Here is a 24,807-nt window from a genome sequence, read left to right as displayed (position 1 = left end):
AATTACTATTTTTTTGTGTCTTGAGCTTTTAAAATAATAAATTTTTATGGTGGAAATTGATTTTCAACTTATGGAATCCATGGTTACAAATGAATTTTGTTATGTGTATTACTTTGAGTGGGCCATGCTAGTTTTAGGAGCCATATTTGTACAGATTATTTAAAATTATATTTTAGCAATTAATACTTAAATTTCATGTTAAATTTTTAGATTTTTTTTTTATGCTATATGTAAAACCCTGAAGATTTTTTTGAAGTATTATATTTTGTTTCAAAAATGATTATATATAATTATTTAAAGTAGTTATTTATTGGGGCACCTGGGTGGCTCAGTTGGTTAAGCATCGGACTTCGGCCTAGGTCATGATCTCATGGTTCATGAGCCATGGTTCATGATCTCATGGTTCAGGCCTGCATCGGGCTCTGTGCTGACAGCTCAGAGCCTGGAGCCTGCTTCAGATTGTGTGTCTCCCTCTCTCTGCCCCTCCCCTGCTCATACTCTTTCTCTCTCTCTCTCTGTCTCTCAAAATTAAACATTAAAAAAAAAGTTACTTACTACTAGTATGATAATTCAACACTTTTTTTTTTTTAATTTTTTTTTCAACGTTTTTATTTATTTTTGGGACAGAGAGAGACAGAGCATGAACAGGGGAGGGGCAGAGAGAGAGGGAGACACAGAATCGGAAACAGGCTCCAGGCTCTGAGCCATCAGCCCAGAGCCTGACGCGGGGCTTGATCTCATGGACCGCGAGATTGTGACCTGGCTGAAGTCGGACGCTTAACCGACTGTGCCACCCAGGCTCCCCTCAACACTTTTTTTTAATAGAAGAGAAACTTTTAAGCTATACATTAAGGAAATTGACATTAGTGTTTCTAAACAGTTTTCCATTTTGTTCAACTGCAAGTTTTTGTTTTTGTTTTTAATATTATTTTGAGAGAGAGAGAGAGAGAGAGAGAGAGAGCAGAGGAGGGGGAGAGAGAGAATCCCATGCAGGCTCCATGCTGTCAGTGTGGAGCCTGATGCGGGGCTTGATCTCAATGAACCAGGAGATCATGTCCTGAACTGAAATCAAGAGTTGGACGCTTAACTGACTGAGCCACCCAGGCACCCCTCAAGAACAAGTTTTTGAAGATGCTTCATAGCAGTTACTTTTTACTTTGAGGAAATAGTTATCAGAACTTTAATTTATTTGACTTTACATACTTCATTGTAATGTTAATTCTTGGCATAAATATTATTATACATTGTTCCCTTTATAGGTTGGAAGAATAACCTTGAAAGCTTTTTGTGCTGTCCAAATTTAAAAAAAGAAAAAAAAATTATTATGGTTCTTTTCATAGCAGAAATGTTACTTAAAATAAGTCTACTCCCACGGTTTAGAAATCTGTTAACAGTGTTTGTATTAGAATTTATCATCTAAGATAGTGGTTTTTTAAAAATGTTTATTTATTTTTGAGAGAACGAGTTGGGGAGGGGCAGAGAGAGAGAAGGGGATAGAGGATCCTAAGTGGGCTCTATGCTGACAGCCTAATGCAGAATTCGAACTCACAAACCATGAGATCATGACCTCTGCTGAGGTCTGATGCTCAACCTACTGAGCCACCCAGATGCCTCACATGTTCTTTAAGTATTAACTTTTTTTTTCTGATTTCCCCTCTGAACTTTTTACTTTGATTAGTTTCAGTTTTTTTTAATGTTTATTCATTTTTTGATAGAGACAGAGTGAGATCATGAGTGAGATAGAGACAGAGTGATAGGACCCTGAGATCATGACCTGAGCTGAAGTCAGATGCCCAACCCACTGAGCCACTGAGCCACCCAGGTGCCCCGTACTTTGATTAGTTTCAAATCTACAGAGGTTACAAGAATAGTATAGTGAGCACACATATACTATTCACTAGGTATTTATCTATTAGTGACATTTTGCCACTTTCTTTTTTTGGCTGAATCATCTGAAAGACAGGTATAGTCATTAGGGTATACACCTAAATATTCAGCATGTATCACCTCATGATAGAGACATTCTCCAATATAACCATAATAAAACTATCACTACCAGTTATTTAACTCTGGCAGAATATATATTCATTCATATTCATATTGCCTTATTTTCTATCAGTGAACTTTATATCTCCCCCACTCCTAATTCAGGACCTAGTCAAGGATCATACACTACATTCAGCTGTGAGATCTGTTTAGTCTCCTTCCCTGTAAAAAAGTTCCCCAAGCTTTGTTTAGGGACCAATAGGGGGGATGGTCATGGTATCTTTGACATAATATTCTTTGGTTTTGCAAAATGTTCCTTTATTTGGATTTGCCTGTCTTCCCATTATTAGATTCAAGATTTGGGTCAGGAATGCTACATAGGAGATACTGTGTTTTTCTTTGGGCATGCTCTCAGAAAGCATCTGTAGTAAGTTTAATATTGGTTCAGTTTGATTAATTGGTTAAGGTGGTGGTGTCAGACTTCTACATGTATCTTTATCCCCTTTATAATGTTTGGGGATAATACCTTGATACTTTGTGGTTGTAGCATTCATTAATTCTTGTTCAAATCATCTCTTACAGTGGTGATTGTAAAATAGTGATTTATGTAATTCTGTTTTTCCTTCTACATTTATTGGCTAGTATTTTTTAATAATTTTTTAAATGTTTATTTTTGGGGGGGGGGATTGGAAGGGGCAGAGAGAGAGGTAAACACAGAATCCAAAGCAGGCTCCAGGGTCTGATCTGTCAGCACAGGGTCTGATCTGTCAGCACAGAGTCTGACATGGGGCTCGAACTCACCTACTACAAGATCATGACCTGAGCCAAAGTTGGACCCTTAACTGACTGAGCCACCCACGCGCCCCTTAAAAATAATTTTTTTATGTTTATTTTGGCTAGTATTTGTTTTTAAAGAAAGGTTTCCCCCTCCCCCCTGACCCTTTTATTTAGTATCTTTTTAGACTCAGATTTATTTTTTAATGTGTTATTATTCGTTATTGTTATAATTCCTCTTGATGCTCAGGTTATGCCAGAGTTGGCCTTGAGAGCACTCAGATACTATCTTTGAATTATCTGTAGAATTTCTTCTAATTATATATCTGTAGAAAAATAGGTTTGTCTTAAAAATGACCTTTTGGATAATACTTCTTTAAATCCACAGGGACTTTTCTCTTATTCATGGTGTGATTAAAATGTAGCATATTTTTACAGACAGGATTATATCAATTCAAGAAACAAGTCATTTTGGGACCCAAATTATTTGAATGGCAGTTTCCCTATAACCTATTAGAGGGTTTTAGTTTTAGTTATCCCTTCCTCTAGTGTGGAAGCTTACTTTAGATTTTTTTGAGTTGCATTATTTCCTGTTATTGGGGTCTAGGGACAGGGCGGTAGACAATGACATCTTTAAAGTATGCTCTGTTTTGTTATTTTAGGTGTTAGAGTCTGTACTATATATAATGCTTTTGCTAAAAAGGGACATGTAAGAAAAAGCAAATGCAATGTAATGGACAATACTCCTTCCATAGAAATTGATGGAAGAAGTGCTGGCAGTATGTCTGAAATAAGCTTTGCTAAAATGCCTGGGAGGAGTCATCCCTGGTACTGATTTTAGAGGTGTTTTTTTTTTTTTCTTGAAGAACATTTGACTTATTTTTTTTTTTTAATTTTTTTTTTCAACGTTTATTTATTTTTGGGACAGAGAGAGACAGAGCATGAACGGGGGAGGGGCAGAGAGAGAGGGAGACACAGAATCGGAAACAGGCTCCAGGCTCCGAGCCATCAGCCCAGAGCCTGACGCGGGGCTCGAACTCACGGACCGCGAGATCGTGACCTGGCTGAAGTCGGACGCTTAACCGACTGCGCCACCCAGGCGCCCCACATTTGACTTATTTTTCTTAAGAAGGTTTTATTATAGGGGCGCCTGGGTAGCTCAGTCGGTTGAGTGTCTGACTTGATTTCAGCTCAGGTCATGATCTCACAGTTCAGGAGTTCGAGCCCTGTATCGGGCTCTGTGCTGACAGTGGGAAGCCTGCTTAGGATTCTCTGTCTCCCCTCTCTATCTGCCCCTACTCTGCTCACTGTCTCTCTCCCTCTCAAAATAAATAAATAAAGTAAAAAAAAAATTAAAAAAAAAAAAAAGGTTTTATTATACTTGTCTTTGTGTGTAGAGAATTCCCTACAAAGCAACACGTGAATATTATGGCTTACTTTTAAAAATCTCTTGACTTTTAGCTTTTTGAGGCAGGATCTGGTTATGACCAGTTAAGCAATCCAAGCCTGTTGGCAATTCTAAAATCTTGGTGTGGAGGCATTTATCTGGAAGATAAGATAATTTAGAGCTCTGTGAAATTGTTTTGTGTCTGTCTTGATTGCCTTGTCATTTACTTTTGTCCTTGTGGCTTCAACTGCTTTGAGATAAATGGGGTGCACATCACCTTTGCTATAGATAGACAAGGCATAGGGTTTCAGGGTTATAAACTGAGGGGCTCAACAGAGAAGAGGGAAACAGACACAGGCTGCTGCCAAGGGAGGAGGTACTACTTCTTTCCAATTGCTGTCAACGGAAAAGAACAGAGCTTTAAAAAGACTCAAGCTATTGCTAACACCATATATGTGAAGGAAGTGGCATAGCACGTGGGTGGGGAAAGGATAAATTGTGGAAACTCTGCAACAAATGATGTTTGCACAGTTGGAGAGCCATGTGCAAAATTATGCAATTGTTCCCTACTTTAAACTGTTCATAAAACTTAATTCCTGGTAGATTAATACAAATTTTAAAGACAAAGTATATACCTAATATTATATCTTAATTTAATGATAATGTTAACCTTGATGAAGAATGAAATATCACCATTGTTTCCGATATAGTAAAAATAATGCTTCTTATGTGACTTCTTCATTTAATACCATTAACAAAGTGGTGTAAAAATATTTAACTTTATGAGTTTTCTGGGGGGGTTTCTTTTTCTTAAAAACAGTTTTTTTAGAGGTGCAGGTGGCTCAGTCAGTCGAGTATCCAACTCTTGATTTCGACTCAGGTGTTCTTGTGGTTTGTGGGTTCAAGCCGTGCACCTCAACACTAACTGCGCAGGGCCTGCTTGGGATTGTCTCTCTCCCTTTCTTTCTGCCCTTTCCCTGCTCACGTGTGCACATACCCACATGCTCTCTCTCTCAAATAAGAAAACCACCAAAACACAGTTATATTTATTTTAATTTATTATTGTCTTTATTAAAGATTTTATTTTTAAATAATCTCTACACCCAATGTGGGGCTTGAACTCACAACCCTTGAGATCAAGAGTTGTATGCTCTACCTACTAAACCAGCCAGGTGGCCCAACAGTTTGTTTTAAAGAATCTCGTTTATGGAATCATTGGCCCATTAGCTTGAACAAAGGGTGAATTACTAAGGTATTGAGGAGTTTATGTTTGGACCTTCCAGTAAAGGGATCAGGGAAGGAAATGATCCCTGTATTTTCTAGAAGATATTTGGGCTCAAAAGCTTTTCAGCTCCTCTGCTGAAGGCTGCAAGTTGCCAGTTCTGACATATGTGGGAAATGTCCCATACAAGAGAAATGAATCCATTTTCAGGTCTTGGGAATCTGGTCAGTCCAGAAAAACATCATTTTCAACTGCTATCTTAATTATTTCCAGGCTCTTAGCAAACAGCCTTGTTAATAAGAAGGGGTAGATCCACAATAAAAGCAGGAGTACATTATATATATTCAGACTTAATTTTTTAGCCTATTAATATAATTCCAAATGTTTAATGTTAAAACATTAAGATGTATGAATTTGATCTTGCCATTTGTCATTTTGAGCCCCACATCAGACTCTGTGCTGACAGCTCAGAGCCTGGAGCCTGCTTCGGATTCTGTGTCTCCCTCTCTCTCTGCTCATGCTCTGTCTCTCAAAAATAAGTAAATGTTAAAAAAAAATTTAAAAAAATGTATGAATTTGACTCTCAGATATGTTTTACATAGTCAGTTGTTTGCATTTCATGTTATTCCTTAGTATGATTTTCTGATTTCTGATATCCTGCTCAGTTGAAAGATTACCATGAGCAAGAACAAGATTTTCCTCAGAAAACACTTCTTTTTTTTTTATTTTTTTTTATTTTTGGGACAGAGAGAGACAGAGCATGAACGGGGGAGGGGCAGAGAGAGAGGGAGACACAGAATCGGAAACAGGCTCCAGGCTCTGAGCCATCAGCCCAGAGCCCGACGCGGGGCTCGAACTCCCGGACCGCGAGATCGTGACCTGGCTGAAGTCGGACGCTTAACCGACTGCGCCACCCAGGTGCCCCAGAAAACACTTCTTATTCACTTTTAGCACATGGACATGTGAACACTCAAGATTCCAAAGTCCTATGTTAAGGAATATCACTACAATTAATTTTGCTTGCAAATTTAAGAAAGATGATTAGTCACTCATTTTTGCTACTGCAGATCTCAGTAATGTATACATACAACTATTAACATTAAACAATATAATTGCTAATCCTTATACCTTTTACAGAAAGGATCTCAGCAAGAACTGAATTAAAGCCAGTTTTATGTTTTTAGTTCTAAATGTTTGCACTTTATGTTCCTTAATTAGTTTATTAGTTATTAGTTATTAATTAGTTTAATTAGTTATTAGTTTTGTTTTATGCTGTCTTTCATTCTTCCTTTAACTATCAGTTCCAAAATTATTATTTCATGCCATTATTACAGATGAGATCTGTATTTATTATTATAAATAAGTTATTGACTTAATGACAGTGCAGCCACACATAACTAATTCTGTCCGTTATATGCTCGTGGATTAATATTAGTTCATTGTTTAGGTGCAAGAGTTTTGAAAGTTTCCTTAGGCCCAGTGTGGTTCAGTGCTGTTCTGTATTTGAAGTAGGGTCTGACACAGCCTAGGCCAATAACTGAGGTTTAGGGAATCTTTCCTTTCAAAATCACATACTGATGTTTGGCTAGTATGTTTTAGGCCATCTCAGAAATTTTTACCTGGTACTGAGTATTTGGAGAATGGGACTGAATGCCTATCAGTGAAAAAAGTTATATGAAGGAAATGTAATTAACATGGTTGAAGATTGAATATAATAGTTAAATATATATGGATGAATTTATGTTTGGGTTTGCTTCAAAATGATCTGTTGGTTAGTGGAAGGGGATGTGGGGGGTATTTTAGATGACAATATTTGAATGGGTAATTGTTGGAGTTAGGAGATGGTTGCATGAGGATTTATTCTCTCTATTGCAATATGTTTTTGAGATTTTTTTTAAGGTTTTTTTTTTTTTTTTTTAAATTTTAGAGAGAGAATGCAAGTTGGGGAGAGGGGTAAAGGTGGGGAGGGAGAGAATCCCAAGCAGGCTCCACACTCAGCACGGTGTGGAACGTCGGGCTTAATCCCATGACCCTGAGATCATGACCTGAGCTGAAATTAACAGTCTGATGCTTTAACTGACTGAGCCAGCCAGGTGTCCTGAGATTTTTTTTTTTAATTAAAAAGCTAAAAAATAATTGAATGGAAGACCTTAAATCAATGATGCTCCTTTTGTCAATTGGCAGGTTCCTTGAGAGAATTAAGCCCTTAATGCAGCCAGTCTCAGTAATGAATTAACTTCTCTCCTGTGTATTTGGAATGGGGCTACTTATGTACCAATCTTGGGAGAATTGAAAAGAGTGGTAATTTTTTTGTGTTTTGTGGTTCCTAGTGAGGAATATTTGCTGAGAAAGTCTGGTTGAGGATATAGAAATACATAATCGATTCAACATTGTACTGTTTTGTAATTTGACATTTCTTTGCTATTCAGTTATTTTTGTTTGTGTTTGTTTTTAAAGATTTTATTTTTAAGTAATATCTACACCCAACATGGGGCCTGAACTCACAGCCTTGAGATCAAGAGTCGCATGCTCTTCTGACTGAGCCAGCCAAGCACCCCATTTCTTTGCTTTTTAAATAGAAATTTTAAACTTCAGTTTTTGAACATGGTCAGAATACCATGTTGTTACCATGTTACCCAGTACTAAAACAGTTGGAAAATGTGGTTTTCTTTTCTATTAGGTATAGTCTAAAAGTGCAGCCTGCTCAAAGAATGCACCTCGCTGTGGTTGCCTGTGGTGAAAGACTGGAAGAAACTATAACCATGTTGAAGTCAGCTATCATTTTCAGCATCAGACCGCTGCAGTTCCATATTTTTGCTGAAGATCAACTACATGATAGTTTTAAAGGCATAGTAAGTATTTGAGACTTTGTCAAGACTGTAGAGGTGAATATTCAATGTCACATTATAATAGAATGTTGTTGTATTCCTTCATTGAACAAAAATATTTATTCAGTAACTAACTGCCCTCCTAGAGTGGGGCGGCCACTCCATCTAAGAATCCAGATGTAGGTGTAAGAGGAAGGTTTGTTTTTGAAAACAAGGTTACTTCAAGTCCTTTGCAAAGCATGGAGGTTTTATTTCACCGGCTTTAGCTCCAAGATGATTTGACCGAAAAGTTCTGTGATTTAATTCTATTCCCATGTTTGGCTTGGGAGTATCTCAAACAGTGTGCACAAGGATTTTATTTCTGTTTTGAAGGGAGGGAGCTCTTGATTGACAATATAGAGGGAAGCGGGCTTTTTGTTCTGATAAGAAAGTTCTTTATTTTGGTTTTATATTAGTTACAATCAGTGGCTGTATTGGCAGAAAACTTAAACTAACAGTGGCTTAAACAAGACAGAAGTTTTTTTCTTTCTCACATATAAGTCGACAGTCTGTGGTATATGGTAACTCCATGTCTTCCGGGACTTGCTTCTGTCTTGTGGCTGAGCCATTTTGACATAAGGCTTCTACCTTATGGTCCCAGATGGCTACTCCAGCTTTGGCCCTCACACTCATATTTTAACCAACACAAGGGAGAAAGGAGTGAAGAAGGCCAATCCCTTCGTACCCTCTCAGAATAGTTTTCAGAAGTTGCATATGACATTCTTGCCAGTGTCTCATTGGTCTGAACTTAGTCATGTAACTATATTGTTACAGTTGTTTGTGAGGGTTAAAAGTATACTCTTTAGTCAGGGCAACCATATAACCTTAACAACAAAAAAATTATAACTGTACAAGAAGATTAGAACAGATAGATATGGGTAAAGAACATATAAGAGAAAGAAAAGTCACCTGAAATGTCACCACCTTGTGTTCTGAGACAGTGGTAAAGATGATGATAATCATCTGAACCACCGAGGCACCTCGGACAGATATTTTCTAATCAGTTCATATTGGTCTGACTTTGAGTGTAAATATTTCCTATTATACATACTTGGGTATAAAATTAGTGCTTAATTTTTTTGAGTTTAATTTGTTTAGTGATTGATGGGATTTATATGTCAGATGAAGTAGATGAACAACTTGCAAGGCTGTCAGCTTTCTGATTTTGTGGTTGTTATAACTTTCATTGTGCCTTTGATCTAGAATGTTGCTAGGATTTTAATACTGTGAATAAAACAAATGGTGGAAAAGAAGAATCTGACTTTCTCTGAACTGTGTACAGGATTAACATAAAATATCTTAATTTTTAGCTTTTCAAAATAATCTGTTGATTTATGATTTTGCAGAGAAAATTGAAAGTGAAACAATCTAACCTGAGTACTTATTTTTTTATATATTTCTTAGCTTGAGAGCTGGTCATTTCTGCAGACATTTAATTATTCATTATACCCAATAACTTTTCCAAGTGAGAATGCAGCAGAATGGAAAAAGCTGTTTAAACCGTGTGCTTCCCAGAGATTGTTCTTGCCAGTAAGTTTTTTCTCCGGTGTTTTGTTTTTCCTTCTAATTTTGCCTTTACAAACTTGAGTTAATGAAGAGTTACATAGAAGTCAGTTAAAAAAACACAAACACATGTAGATTTTCCCTTTTTACATTAGGAAAAAAAACTTCCTGTAGAACAAATAAAAGCTACAAAGAAAACATCTGTTAAAAATGAAAAATGTAAGTAATTTCTGTTGAAATACTGTTTCTTACATTTTAATTTATTCAGGGGCTGTAGACTGTTTTTTTTTAAGAAGGAAGGGAGGTCATCAGATCTTAATGGAGCCAGGCCTGTTGCAGACATGCACGGACAGTCTCCCCTTCTAGTTGCCCACTGCATTTATAATTTGGGAAGTGAAGTAGATTGCATCATTAAATAGCCATTTCTTTCTTATACCAAGCCACATTACTCTTTCCTGATTATATTTTAATGCAGTTGGCAAGGTGTGTGGTTTTTTTTTAATTATTTACAGTTTATTTATTTTGAGAGAGAGCAAGTGTGCACGAGGGAGAGTGGGGAAGGGGCAGAGAGAGGATCCCAAGCAGGCTGCATTGACTGGGTGGAACCCATCAACCATGAGATCATGACCTGAGCCGATACCAAGAGTCAGACGCTTAACCAGCTGAGCTACCCAGGCACCCCGACACAGACACAAATTTAAGGCATGTGAACTCAAGGGAAATGGGAACCATTTATTCAGTGGAGCGATTCTTTGGTGTTATTCTCTGGTGATAAACCCTGATCATTTTTTTAAATGTAAAAATATTCAGAAGCAAGATTACCTCTTTCTTTTGAGTTGATTTCATCCACAGTTTTAAAATCCACAGTAGCTGTTAGGACTGTTATAATGTTTAAAATAGTTATGGTAGTAGAATATTGAACTTAAGAAGCTGACAAGATCCTGGAAAGTGATTGAATTATGGGGGAGGAAACTTTAGTTATTTGTTATTCTTAAGTGGAGTAAGGCAATTCTTAGTATACTAGGAATATAATTTACCAAATCCAAGTCATCAGTAAGATTTAAAGTTATAATTTTGAGCAGAGTCTGCCTAACCAGTAACTTTGTTGCCGTGCATAAAAAATTCAGATTCTAGGATCTTCCTCAGTCTCTGCTTCCATTATAAGAAGCACACAAATAAGGGATTAGATAGGGAAAAAGCCCGAGAAGTTTTAGATATTTCTTGTAGACTTTAGAAGTTTGTGGGGTACCTGGGTGATATAGTCAATTAAATGTCCGACTCTTGGCTTTGGTTCAGGTTGTGATCTCATAGTTAGTGAGTTCGAGCTCCACATCCGGCTCTGTGCTGACAGTGTGGAGCCTGCCTAGGATTCTCTCTCTGTTCTCTCTCTGTCCTCCCCCTCCTTCCCCAATAAATAAAGTATAAAAATAAAAAAGTTTAAGACAGAATTTTAATGTGGAATCATTTTAGTATCACATTCATTTAGTTAATAAATTGAGTGCTTGTTTTCTGCCAAGAGTCTGTACAGAAGTGTTGGGTATATAGGAATGAATGGAACAGACTTGTTTTCCTAGAGCTTATTGTCCAATGTGGGAGGCAGGGGTTAAACAAATACAATATGGCATTAAATAAATATGTTACTGAAAAAATAGTATGTGATGATAGAAGCCTAATATTATAACCATTTCTTTTCCATTTTGTTCTGCATTATTAACAAGTTAAATTGTTAATGTGGTGATATGAAATTTGCCAGATCGTTTAGTGTTGTAATCTGGTTAAATTCCTAAATGGAATTTGAAACAGTAAATATATTTGAAACCTGTCAAATTGTCCTCATATTTCACTGTTACTTCTGCATCTTTTTAACTAGATTTAAGTAAATTGATGCTTTATTTTTCTAAGTTATAATTTTTTTCATGGAGTTTCTCTTCGTTTGATATAGATTGATGAAAACAACTAATGTAAGCTCTTCCAACTCCTGCCTCCTCCAAAAGGAACTAGAGAAAAAATGCTGACATGTTTATTATTTAACCTTTCATCTGATCTCCAGTTAACAGTGGCTCTCAACAGTGATCAGTGTCTTCCAAGTCTGCTAACAATATAATAATTTGTAAACACACTTTGTTTCATGGTACAGAAGCAACATGTTGATATAAAAACAATTTCCTTCACTTTTCTGCATCCCAAAGAGAGACAGACATACAGACATATACATACATACCCTGTAATTGGGATCTGTGAACAAGTGAATCTTCCCTACTCAGGCTCTGTAGTCAAACCATCAGATTTTTTACCACCTTGATATTAAATCAAGGAGAGAATGGGCTGATTGCAGCCTGGTAAGCTGCTCATTAAGGTGATGACTCAACCTTAGCAGCAGGAGGAGATAACAACTTTGAAAAGGAGCAGAACGAGGATCAAACTCTTACTCTCTTTATATTCTTTTCTTTTTTTTTTTTAATTTTTAAAGTTTATTTATTTTGAGAGAGAAGAGAGAGAGTACAAGTGGGGGAGGGGCAGAGAGAGAGAGAGAGAGAGAGAAAGAGAGAGAATACCAAGCAGGCTCCATGGTGTCAGCATACAGCCTGATAAGAAGACTCAAACCCACAAACTGCAAAATCCTGACCTGAGCTGAAATCCAGAATCAGATAATGGCTTAACCAACTGAGCCACCAAAAGATTTAGGTTAATGTAATAATTGAGTTGTACTAATATGCTGATGTATGCAATAAATTTAAATTTGTGAGAGTTGGATTCTAAACTTCTTGGGTAAGGCAGAAATAAAGTATTTTCCTTGAAAAATCCCTGTAGAAAACATATTTAACATCTCTCAGAAAATAACAATGTAGCTAGTCTTTCTTTCAGGGCAAGTTTTGTCTTCACCCTTGCTAAGTACATGCACATTTACTTTGATTTGTTGGAGATAGTTTGTAGCAGGATTCTCGCACAGAGAAGTTTGTAGCAGGATTCTCGCACAGAGTCTTGCACAGAGGCTTTTCTTTCCAGGAAGCAACTTTATGCATGCCAGCACTGCTCAGTTGGGTTCATGCCCAAAGAACTGAGCCGGAATGCCACGTGGAGGTGGAGTAGATTTTAAATGTATTTTCTACTTCTTTGTCTCCCATATATGGTAACACAGACAACCATGCAGTCCGATTAAGTGATCTCATGTTACAAGGTCATGAAGGATGTTGTCATGTACACGTATAGTCAGGTTACCTTGAGTTTTTTTTTTTTTCTTCTTTCTTTCTTTCCTTAGGTAGGTAGGGGACCCTACCACAAGTTAAGCACAAAAACAAAACAGTGTGGACTCCAGACCTAGGTGGTTTGGGTTCATCATTTTCTAGTTGAGACCAAAATGATATATACATACCAGCCATTACTGTTATAGACCGAGAGAACATGTTGAGAAGATCTTTGTATTGATTTATTTCTGTATTTATCTCAGGAAATTAAGATTCAAGATGTAAGTTAGCTAAGTTAATGTTATTTTCCATCATGAAAAGAATTTCCTCCCAAATCTTTATTTTTCCAATTGTTAGTACAGTATTTATTTTTTTGTTCTGATTTGTTTTTGTAGCTTTTTTTTCTCTAAAAGTTAATATAAAGATTAGCACAGTGCAAATATATATATATATATATATGTGTATATATATATGCTATTATAAAAATGACACAGGAAAAATGTCTTAAAAATTAATGTAAATTAGTTATCTCATAGGTTTTTTTTTACAGTTAAAGCTTCTCTTATTTTATATTAAATAAATAGAAATATAATTATTGTTTCATATTCTCTTCTTATAGTTAATCCTGAAAGAAGTTGATTCACTCTTGTACGTGGACACGGATATCCTTTTTTTACGACCAGTTGATGATATTTGGTCTTTACTAAAGAAATTTAATTCCACACAAATTGCTGCAATGGCACCAGAACATGAAGAGCCTCGAATAGGATGGTATAATCGCTTTGCCAGACACCCATACTATGGAAAAACTGGAGTAAACTCTGGAGTTATGTTGATGAATATGACTAGAATGAGAAGGAAGTATTTCAAGGTAAGTCACTGATACAGGTACTTGGTTGAAATTTCTTTGTTTTCCCCCCACACATTTTTTGGTTTCCAATTTAATTTTGTTTTATTAAAAAGTAGATTAAACTATTCAGAAATTTTCCATGTATTTAGAATAATCGAAGAAGAGAGTTCATACTATTCTGTCTGTTGGAGGATTGTGGTAGATCAAGCCAGGTGTCATTACAATGAAGTAAAATAACATTACACTAAGTAGTGAATTTCATCTTCCTAGATTGTTATTCCAGGTAGTAGTTGTCATTTCATAGTTGTGCAGCTGTAGAACATCTTGGGGGAACACAGAGATGTGGTTAAGAGCTTAAGACTCTGTAGCTTGTTTGCTTGGTTCAAACCTCTGGGACCTTGAGTAAATTTTTAATGTCTCTGGGCTTTAGTTTTCTCGTCTGTGAAATAAAGATGGCAGATAACATTACCTATATCATAGGGTTTTGTAAGGATTGAGTTAGAATGGTGGCTAACACATAGTAAATGTGAGCTATTTGGGAGCTATTGGAAGTTAACTTTAAAAAAAATTTTTGCATGTTTCTTACCTCTCAGATCGTGGGTCAGTGGAAGAATCAGGCTATTTAGTTTCTCTGTGCATTGTGAATATATGAGTATGTTGTATTTACCAATTTTATGTTGATGAGTTTTATGTCATTGTAGTTTGTGGGCTCTGGAGTCAAACTCTGTATATTTAACTTTGCCACCTGTGCACTTGTTTAACCATTAGCTGGTTAATTTTCAAATGTTAATTCTCTCAACTGAAAAGTAGATAATAATTGGACTTGTGTAGGTTGTCAGTTTAAAGGAGATCCATTTAAAATGCTTAGTGCATCTCTTCAACAAATGGTGTTGGGAAGACTGGACAACTACATGCAAAAGATTGAAACTGGACTACTTTCTCACACCATACACAAAATAAACTAAAAAAGGATTAACGACCTAAATGTGAGACCTGAAGTCATAAAAATCCTAGAAGAGAGCATAGGCAGTGATTTCTCTAACATCAGCTATAGCAACATTTTTCTAGATATGTCTCCTGGGGCAAGGGAGACAAAAGCAAAAGTAAATTATTGGTACTACATCAGAATAAAAACCTGCATAGCAAAGGAAACCATCAACAAAACAAAAGACAACCTACTGAATGGGAGAACATATTTGCAAGTGACCAATGTGATAAAGGGTTAGTATGTAAAATATATAAAGAACTTCTATAATTCAACACCCAAAAAATAAATAATCCAGTTAAAAAATGGGCAGAAGAACAGACATTTCTCCAAAGAAAACATCCAGATGGCCAACAGACATGAATGGATAGTCGACATCCTTCATTAATAGGGAAATGCATATCAAAACTACAATGAAATACCACCTCAAACCTGTCAGAATGGCTACAGTAAAAAACACAAGAAACAGCAGATGTTGGCAAGGATCTGGAGAAAAGGAACCCTTGGCCACTGTTGGTAGGAATGCAAACTGGTATAGCCACTACAGAAATCAGTATGGAGGTTCCTCAAAAAATTTAAAATAAAAATGCCGTATGATCCAGTAATTCCCCTACTGGGTATTTTCCCGAAGAATAAAAAAACACTAATTCAAAAAGATATACGCATCCCTACGTTTATACAGCATTATTTAGAATAGCCATAAAATTATGGAAGCAAGCAACCCAAGTGTCCCATCGATCAATAAATGGATAAAGAAGAGGTGGTATATACATACAATGGAATATTAGTCACAAAAAGGAATGGAAGCTTGCCATTTGCAGCAACATGGGTGGATCTAGAGAGTTTAGTGCTGAATGAAATCAGTCAGAGAAAGACAAACACCGTATGATCTCTCATGGAATTTAAGAAACAAAACAAATGAACAAAAAGAGAGAGAGAAAAACCAAGAAATAGACTCTTGACTATAGAGAACAAACTGATGGTTACCAAAGGGGAGGAAGGTGGACGGATGGATGAAATAGGTGATGGTGATTAAAAGAGTACGCGTATTATGATGAGCTCTGAGTAATGTATAGAATTGTTGAGTCACTATGTTGTATATATCTGAAACGAACCTAACATTGTATGTTAATTATACTGGAATTAAAATAAAAAATAAAAAGAAAATGCTTAGTGCAGAGCATGGCACATAGTAAGCACCTAAATGTTAGCTACAAGCAGTGACTTCTGAAACACCCATATAGACTTACTGTTTATCCCTTTATATCTAGTTAGGGCTATGTTAAACATTAAAGTCTATTATGTCTTTTATGATATGAGGATATATGTGTGTATATTTGTCAGATATTTTTCTTATGCCTCCTGGTGAACTGGAATTAATACCATTATTTATTACTGCATTTGTGTGTCTCATTTAAATCTTGGCCCCATTTAGAGTTGTTTCCTCGATTTATCTTTGATACAGGCAATATTGCTGCTTGCAGCATTGCCCATGCCTTGACATTTGAGTCTTAGGACCATTTGTACCCATCATCCTTATTTTCTGTAGATGTAGTAAACCTGGTTTTGTTTGTTTGTTTTGTTTTGTTTTTTAGCTTCCCTGTTTTCTGAACCTTTCTGAAATCTTGATTCTTTTCAGTTTTGTCTCCTACAATTGAATGCATTAATGAGGCTAGTGTAACCTATGCTCTTGCTTAACAGTGAACATTTCTTCAAGTACCCAATTTGTTAATATAGCTTGAGTTTTAAAATCTCATGAACCATAGGTTTTACTAAATAAAACAGGCATAATACCATGAGGTCTTCCTTTTTGGATTGTTAGCCTATGCACAGTAATATTATACCAGAAGATGGTGCTGTAAGATTACCTGCTAAGGAATAATATGACTTCTCAGTAACTCTTCATTCAAAATTCATAGAATTATGAGAAGTTTACTGTTGCAAAGAACTGTAGAGATAATTTAGTATAACACCATTATTTATTGTCTCAAACGTTTCAGTTACAACTATCTAGTTCAAATCTATGATTATCTTTTACTTACTTAAATGTCACTCTTAAATACTTTAGCAGTTTCTCCCCTTCTTTTTGTCGTGGCATGTTCTAAAACCAACTAGAGATGTAGATATGGGAGTTGAAATCATTTCAAGACTTTTAAACTTGTGTTTTCATCTGTGCATTATAGACTTACTAATGAAGGCTATGAGAGGCATGCTTAATACATTAATTCAGCAGGTGCAATTTACTTCACATCTACTGTCCTTGTTTTCCAAACCTGTTCTTGCCCTGTGGGAACAATGGAGATTTGCTTTGTTTTCAGATGTTACTATATTTATGATTGCTGAGAGGTTTCTATAAAATTTATTAATTTTTGATTCCTTTTTTCATATGTCTGTCTTTGTTTTTCCTGATTGTTTTCCAGACTATATCTGTAGCAAACATTGCCTTGTTTTTTCCTACTGATTCTACAGTTTCTGGCTCTAGTGATATAACTGATTACTTGTAGTAACTTTCTAAACTGTTTTGTACACATCTGTGAATGTTGCCCTATGGTTCTTATTGGATGAAAAGCTGTAAGACTACCCATTTAAGATAATGACCATACTTTAAATTCTTAATTTGCTTTGCTGTCACACAGTTCCTACAATTCATGACTGTTCATTTCCAACCTGATGCATTATAGTTATGTATTAAAAATTCAAATAAAACTTCTTTTTTGTTGTTTCTCATTATGCATGGTACACAATGATACAGTCGTGGTTAAGCTGTTGCTTTGTATTTTGTTATGATTATATTTGCAGTCTTGAATCCCTGTTAGGATACTTCTTAACCTTTTTCTATTGGGAAAAAACAAAGAATATAAATAAGGCCTCTTTAAAAAAAATTTTTTTAATGTTTATTTTTAGAGAGAGAGAGAAAGCACAAGTAGGGGAGGGACAGAGAGAAGGGGAGACACAGAATCTGAAATAGGCTGCAGGCTCTGAGCTGTCAGCACAGAGCCTGACACGAGGCTTGAACTCAGGAACTGCGAGATCATGACCTGAGCCGAAGTTGGACACAACTGACTGAGCCACCCAGGTGCCCCTAAAAAATTTATGTTTTTAATTTTATTTAATTGTATGTAGAATAAAAAGAAAAGTCCCACCCTTTACATACCTCTATTCCCAGTTTCATTTCTTTGCCCAAATGACGTCATAAACTTTGTTTTGTATTTTTCAGACCCATTAAAAATGTGTTTTGAAACAGATAAACGTGTACATGAGCACTTACCTATAAAATCCTCTTACAGGGGCACCTAGGTGGCTCAAGTCTGTTAAGCATCCAACTCTTGATTTTGGTTCAGGTTATGGTATCATGGTTCGTGGGATAGAGCCCCACATCAAGCTGTGCGCTGACAACTTGGAGCTTGCTTGGAATTCTGTCTCCTTCTCTCTTTCTCTCTCTGCCCCTGCCCTGCTCTCTCATACTCTCTCTCTCAAAATAAATAAATAAGCTAAATAAAATAAATTCCTCTTATATATCTTCAGTTTGCCTTTTTCACTCAATAAATATATAATTGATTTTTATATCAGTACATATGTGTTTGAGATTGCAGAGAATGGATGATTTGGTTTTATTTTTTTGTGTACTAGTATGAGCATGTAGTTATATGACTGAAAAGTACTTCCTATTTTAACTTACACTTTACTAGTCAACTATACTACCAGTGTGGAAAATTACGTGTTCATTTAATTTTTGGCCATTTCTGTTTCCTCCTTTGGGAATGGCTCTTTGTCCATACCCCTTGACCATTTCTCTATTTTTAAAACAGTTTCTATTAACTTGAACTTCTTTTATATGTAATTCCTCTTTTCTAAACTAATTTTGTATAGTTTTTCATTAGTTGTTTTGGATATTCTAGGTTATGTAATTAGCATATAATAGTGTTATTTTTAACATGGTTTTTATATATTTTTATCAAATATTTTTATAGAACTTTTCCTTAAAGTTATTTTCCTTTTTTTTTCTGAAGACTTCACTAGACCTTGTAATTTTATCTTTCATTGATTTTTTTCTTTGAATAGGCATACTTCTTTTTTTAAAAAATATTTTTTAAATTTATTTTTGAGAGAGAGAGGCAGAGAGAGACAGTGCGAGTGGGGGAGGGGCAGAGAGAGAGAGACAGAATCCAAAGCAGGCTCCAGACTCTGAGCTGTCAGCACAGAGCCCAATGCGGGGCTCAAACTCACGAACCGTGAGATCATGACCTGAGCCGAAGTCAGATTCTCAACTGACTGAGCCACCCAGGTGCCCCTGAATAGGTGTATTTCTTTATATACTTATATTTATGTATTTGAATGCACAGAATCCAATGAAGATTTGAAAATGGCATGGTACAAGGGGTTCACCAGCCCTGTGTGTTGAATGTGTTGCTAGTCATTGTCCTTTTATAATTCAGATTTCCCTTTTCTTACCCTAAGAACATTTAGTTAACATGCTAAATGACTTACTTTAGAGTCGTCCTTTCAACAAAGTATTTTCTTATTATTTCCTTAAATAAAACTTCTTTCAGTCATTGTTTTGGGGAATTCCTGATTATTTTATAATTACTGTGTTTACTGTGTTGAGAGACTTGGCACAAGGATAATATGACTATAGCAGATAATATTTAGTTTAAATATGTAGCTTTTCCCCCCAGAAACTCTGGCTTTTCTTTCTCTTTCTTAAGGAATAGATTGTTACCCCCATTGTGTTTATTATATATCCTAGAATAGCTTATAACAATGCCATTCATACTGTGTATGGAGGATCAATTTTGTATTTTAAATTTAGTTTTTCATGAGCCAATATGTTTGTAAAAATGATGTATATAAGTTACTATAAAAATGTTTTTTACATTTTTGTGTGTGTGACTAGAAACATATTAGATTAAATATAAAATTATTCTCTTGAATTGCTATAAATGTTTCTAAATGTTACTCTTAATTTCTGTACTTAATGTTGTGAAGGACATCAAAAATTCACTGTTCTGCACACTGTAAATTGCACTTTGAGGAATACTGGTTTAAGTCTGGAGAGTTTAAAAGAAGGAAATGAGTTCAAAAGGCTTAGTATTCAGCTCCACCGCTTGTCACCCACATTCACAAGATCCAGAGCCCTCTTTGAACTCTTTTGTTTCCTTGGGTATTTGACTTTCTGCTTTAAAATAATGAGCTTATGAGCAACTTTATAGAGACTGAAAAGGCAAATGATAAAACTCACTACCTGTTTTTGATTTATCAGTTTCAAGTGGATTTCTTTGAAATGTCAATTATAAAAGATAAGCAAATCAGTCTAAGAATGATAGTGATCACAGTAACAGTAATAGCTAACATTAAGTATGTACTATGTGCCAGGTACTTTTTATTTATACATTAGATAAAAAGTTCCAAGTACCTTATACATTAACAGGTTGAACCCCCAAAAGCTCTGTGACATAGGTGATATCTAGACATATGATACAAGTACTAAAACTACCTGCATTTTAAGATGAGGTCATAGTCATAGTACTTTACACTGTCACCTACTTTCTCTTTCCTATTCTTTCCTGACTTTTATTAGTTTTGTCACTTCTACATGCAGCTTCAGATGTCTTCTTTTATCTTCCCTGCTCCCAAATGGACAGCCCTACTCACATTTAGGTTTACATTTGAGTCACTTGGTTTTATAAGAAAAGAAGTTTGCATTTCTCCTTGCTGCTCTGTAATGCTAAGGGAAGAATGGGGAACTGTCCTTGTGCTGCCATTTGAAACATGGAAGCCTGAGCATTTCTTGATGTATTTCCCCACAGAATGACATGACAGCTGTACGGCTGCGATGGGGAGATATACTTATGCCACTGCTTAAAAAATACAAACTGAATATCACATGGGGGGATCAAGATCTGTTGAATATCATCTTTTTTCATAATCCAGGTAATCATTTAAATTTCTTTCATTCTTTGCATTTGTAAAACATCAGGTAATATGTCGTCAAAAATGAAGAAATGCATTTATTTGACTTTGGCTTATATTAATGAATATCACTAATTATGTTTAAGACAGAGTAAAACGTTTATTTTTAAACTTTTCTTCATCTTGTTTTCGTAGGAAGGGATCTAAATGCCAAACGTATTTTGCACTATTTTAAATTTCCTGTAAGAGCAGTATTTTTAAACTAAAATTTTGCAGAATGTTCATTCGTGGAATTAGAGTTATTTGCTTTATTGTTTTATTTTTCTTCACATAGAAAGCCTTTTTGTTTTTCCATGTCAATGGAATTATCGACCAGATCATTGTATATATGGAAGCAATTGCCAGGAAGCAGAAGAAGAAGGAATCTTTATTCTTCATGGGAACAGAGGTGTTTACCATGATGATAAACAACCAGCATTTAGAGCTATTTATGAAGCACTGAGAAACGTAAGAATGTGTTCTTTTATTTTTTGAACTTTCTATGTTGAAATTCTTACAAACTTAGAGAATATGCAAGAATATACAAAAAATGTCCATATCCTTTACTAATGTTCATTAATTACTAACATTTTACATCATTTGCTTTATCATTGGTTCTCTTTCTATATAGACATGTTTTTTTCTGAACCATTTGAATATAAGTTGCACACATAATGCTCTTCTATTCCTTAAAGACTTGAGTGTGTTTTCACTAAGAACAGGGAAGTTCTCTTATTAACCACAATGTAGGTACCAAACTCAGGAAATTTAATATTGATATATTATTTTCATGTGTCTTTACTTTCTTGATGTAGAACAGTTTCTCAGTTTTTCTTTGTCTTTTATGACATTGACATTTTTGGAGAGTAGAGCCTCTTTACCTCCTTCCGTATTAGACTGTTCTTTATATTGGCTTGTCTCATGTTTCCTTATGATGAGGTTTAGGGTATGTCCTCCAGGGCAAAACACTATGTAAATGATGTGTCCTTCTCAGGGTATCACATTCACAGTCACCTTTGTGTGCCTGCCCTTCATTGGTGCTGCTGGTTTTAATCACTCACTCAAAATGTCGTTCAGTTTCTCCATTGCGTAGGTTTTTTTCCCTCTTATGGAAATACCCTGCTTCTCATCAAAATTTCTAAACTGTATATAGCATCCATTGTTGGTTCTTGTTCAAACCAGTCTTTACTGTGGTAGTCGCAAATTGATGATTATCCAGCCCTAGCTGTCCTTCTGCATACAACTTTGGCACTCTAGCATTCTCCTGTAAAGTAGAGCCATCCCCTTTTATCAATTTAATGATCTGTACATTAACAGTAAGAAGTCATTGATAGGTTTGTTTTTTTTTAATGATTTATAATGCAGTATTTCCTTTTATTATGTTGATGCCTAAGTTTCCAGTTTGGTCATTGGGAGTCCCTTTTGGTAAACTCGTGTGCTCATCTGACATATTCCCATCATTATTTTGAGTACCACTTCATTATTATTATTATTATTTTTTTTAATTTTTTTTTTTCAACGTTTATTTATTTTTGGGACAGAGAGAGACAGAGCATGAACGGGGGAGGGGCAGAGAGAGAGGGAGACACAGAATCGGAAACAGGCTCCAGGCTCTGAGCCATCAGCCCAGAGCCTGACGCGGGGCTCGAACTCCCGGACCGCGAGATCGTGACCTGGCTGAAGTCTGACGCTTAACCGACTGCGCCACCCAGGCGCCCCCATTATTATTTTTTTTAATGCTTATTTTTGATATAGAGAGAAAGAGAGCATGAATGGGGGATGGAAAGAGAGAGAGGGAGACACAGAATCTGAAGCAGGCTCCAGGTTCTGAGCTGTCAGCACGGAGCCCAACAGAGGACTCAAACCCACGAATCATGAGATCATGACCTGAGCCAAAGTCAGATGCTTAACCGACTGGGCATCCAGGCACCCCTCTTTATTATTTTTTCAACAAAATATGCTAGGCTCAATTTGTTTTCCTTCCCTGTCTTAACCCTGAAAATAGCTATCTGTCAAAGGAGCTCTGGTTTCTTTCAGAGGGCTCTGGGTGCTAGGCATGCTTGTTGCCACAAGGGTGTCTTTGCTTCTGAGCCACTGTCTTTGCCACTGAGCTCTTTCAGTGACAGAGCTAGGAAAATTAAATACACACATATATGCATTCAGTGTATATGATATACAATCATGTACCCACACTGATGCCTCCACTGTTGCCCCAAGGCTCTTCCTGCTTTCTATTCTGTTTTCATGTTTTAGCTCCTTCCACAGTTAGAATCCTGCCTTTTGACATAAAGCACTTCCTATCTGCTTAATCTTACAATACATTTAAAATAATTTTAGAAATGCTGTATTCTTTGGTAAAAACCAACCTAAGAAGAGTTAAGGATTTGTTCCCATTATCTACCACTTTCCCCCCATACCCCCATGAGGGCATGTACTCAGTACTGTGTTCAGCAGCTACTTGGATTAGTTCTTTTTCCTACCTTTCAGTGTGGTTATTTTATTCATTTGAAATACAGTTGGGTTTATTTGCTTCGATATGCTTTCATTTTTAAGTTTTTTTCCTCCTTTATTGATTCAACTTTATTTTTTTATTTTTATTTTTTGTAAAGATTTTATTTTTAAGTAATCTCCACACCCAGTGTGGGGAGTTAATCACAACCCCATAGATCAAGAGTTGCATGTCTACTGACTGACACAGCCAGATGCTCCTACTGATTCAACTTTAATTTGATATGCTAAATGTTAATAAAAGTCAAAACTATATAAAGGTTTACTCAGAAGTATCACTTTTTCCCCTCCCCTTCCACCCCAAGCCCCCAAACCCATAAATTACCTGTTTCATTGTTTTCTGATTTGTCCTTCCTGTATATATGAGCAGATACATGTATATTTTATAATACCCCTTTTCTTTTTTTTTTGTAATCCCCCTTTTCTTACACAAAATATAAGCATACTGTTTATATTATTTGCTCTGTTTTTTTCACTTAAAAGTCTAAAAATTCATGCATTAATAAATCTCTTCCTCTTTTTAAAAAATTTTATCTTAATTCCAGTATAGTTAATATTCAGTGTTATGTTAGTTTCAGGTGTACAATATAGTGACTAGACAATTCTATATATCCACCACTCAGTGATCATCACAAGTGCACTCCTTAATGCCCATCACCTGTTTCACCCATCCCCCCCACCCATTTATCTTTTTTTTTTTTAAAGACTGTATCCTATTTCAGAGTTTTGTGTATATACCAGCGTTTATTCAAGCAATCTCTTACATTTGAACATTTTCGTAGTTTCCAACATATTGAATTCTGAATAATGCAGCAGTGCATAACCTTGCCGTATATATGTTTGTATTGATGGGAGATGTATCTTCAGGGTAAGTTCCTGCAAGTGGCATTAAGGATTGAAGATACTGCCTATTTCCCCTACAGAAGGATTATTTGAATTCCTGCCCACATTTTATGAGGAGGCCTATTTCCCAACAGCCTCATCAGTAGAGTGTGTTTTCAAGCCTTCAAAATTTTGCCATTTTGATGAGTGAGAAATGGAATCTTAGTTTAGTTTTAATTTCTTTTATGAGTGAGGTCAGCATCGTTTTATATATGTAAGGGCCATTTTCATATCTTTTCTTTGGTGAATTTTCTTTCAGGTCTCTTTTACCTATTCTATAGGTTTTTAAAAATAATTTTATTGAGGGGCACCTGGGTGGCTCGTTGGTTAAGTGTCCGACTCTCAGGTCATGATCTCATGGTTCGTGGGTTTGAGCCCTGTGTCGGGCTCTGTGCTGACAGCTCAGAGTCTAGAGCTGCTTTGGATTCTGTGTCTCCCTCTCTCTGCCCCTCCCCAACTTGTGCTCTCTTTCTCTCTCAAAAATAAACAAACATTAAAAAAATAAATAATTTTCTAGACACATAATTTATATATACAAAGTTCACTCATTTAAAGTGCATAATTCACGGCTCCTGGGTGGCTCAGTCCCTTAAGCTTACGACTTTGGCTCAGGTCATGATCTTGCAGTTCATGAGTTCAAGACATACGTTGGACTCTGGGCTGACAGCTCAGAGCCTGGAGCCTGCTTCGGACTCTGTGTCTTCCTCTC

The 24,807-nt window shown here is 36.0% G+C and overlaps 1 protein-coding gene across 2 annotated transcripts in view; it reads left to right on the top strand.

Moving 5' to 3' along the window:
- Positions 1-24,807, top strand: part of GXYLT1 (glucoside xylosyltransferase 1) — a 53,819-nt gene that overhangs the window by 14,751 nt on the left and 14,261 nt on the right. For both annotated transcript variants that reach the window (XM_043563404.1, XM_043563405.1), the window contains 5 exons: positions 8,050-8,221; positions 9,641-9,766; positions 13,544-13,795; positions 20,567-20,690; positions 21,004-21,176. In XM_043563404.1, the coding sequence (XP_043419339.1) occupies positions 8,050-8,221; positions 9,641-9,766; positions 13,544-13,795; positions 20,567-20,690; positions 21,004-21,176 (847 nt within the window). The remainder of the gene's footprint in view (positions 1-8,049; positions 8,222-9,640; positions 9,767-13,543; positions 13,796-20,566; positions 20,691-21,003; positions 21,177-24,807) is intronic.

The sequence above is a fragment of the Prionailurus bengalensis genome, chromosome B4, assembly GCF_016509475.1.
Source record: "Prionailurus bengalensis isolate Pbe53 chromosome B4, Fcat_Pben_1.1_paternal_pri, whole genome shotgun sequence".
Lineage (NCBI taxonomy): Eukaryota > Metazoa > Chordata > Mammalia > Carnivora > Felidae > Prionailurus > Prionailurus bengalensis.
Note: the sequence above shows the minus strand (reverse complement) of the source record. Positions and strands in the feature narration are given on the sequence as shown.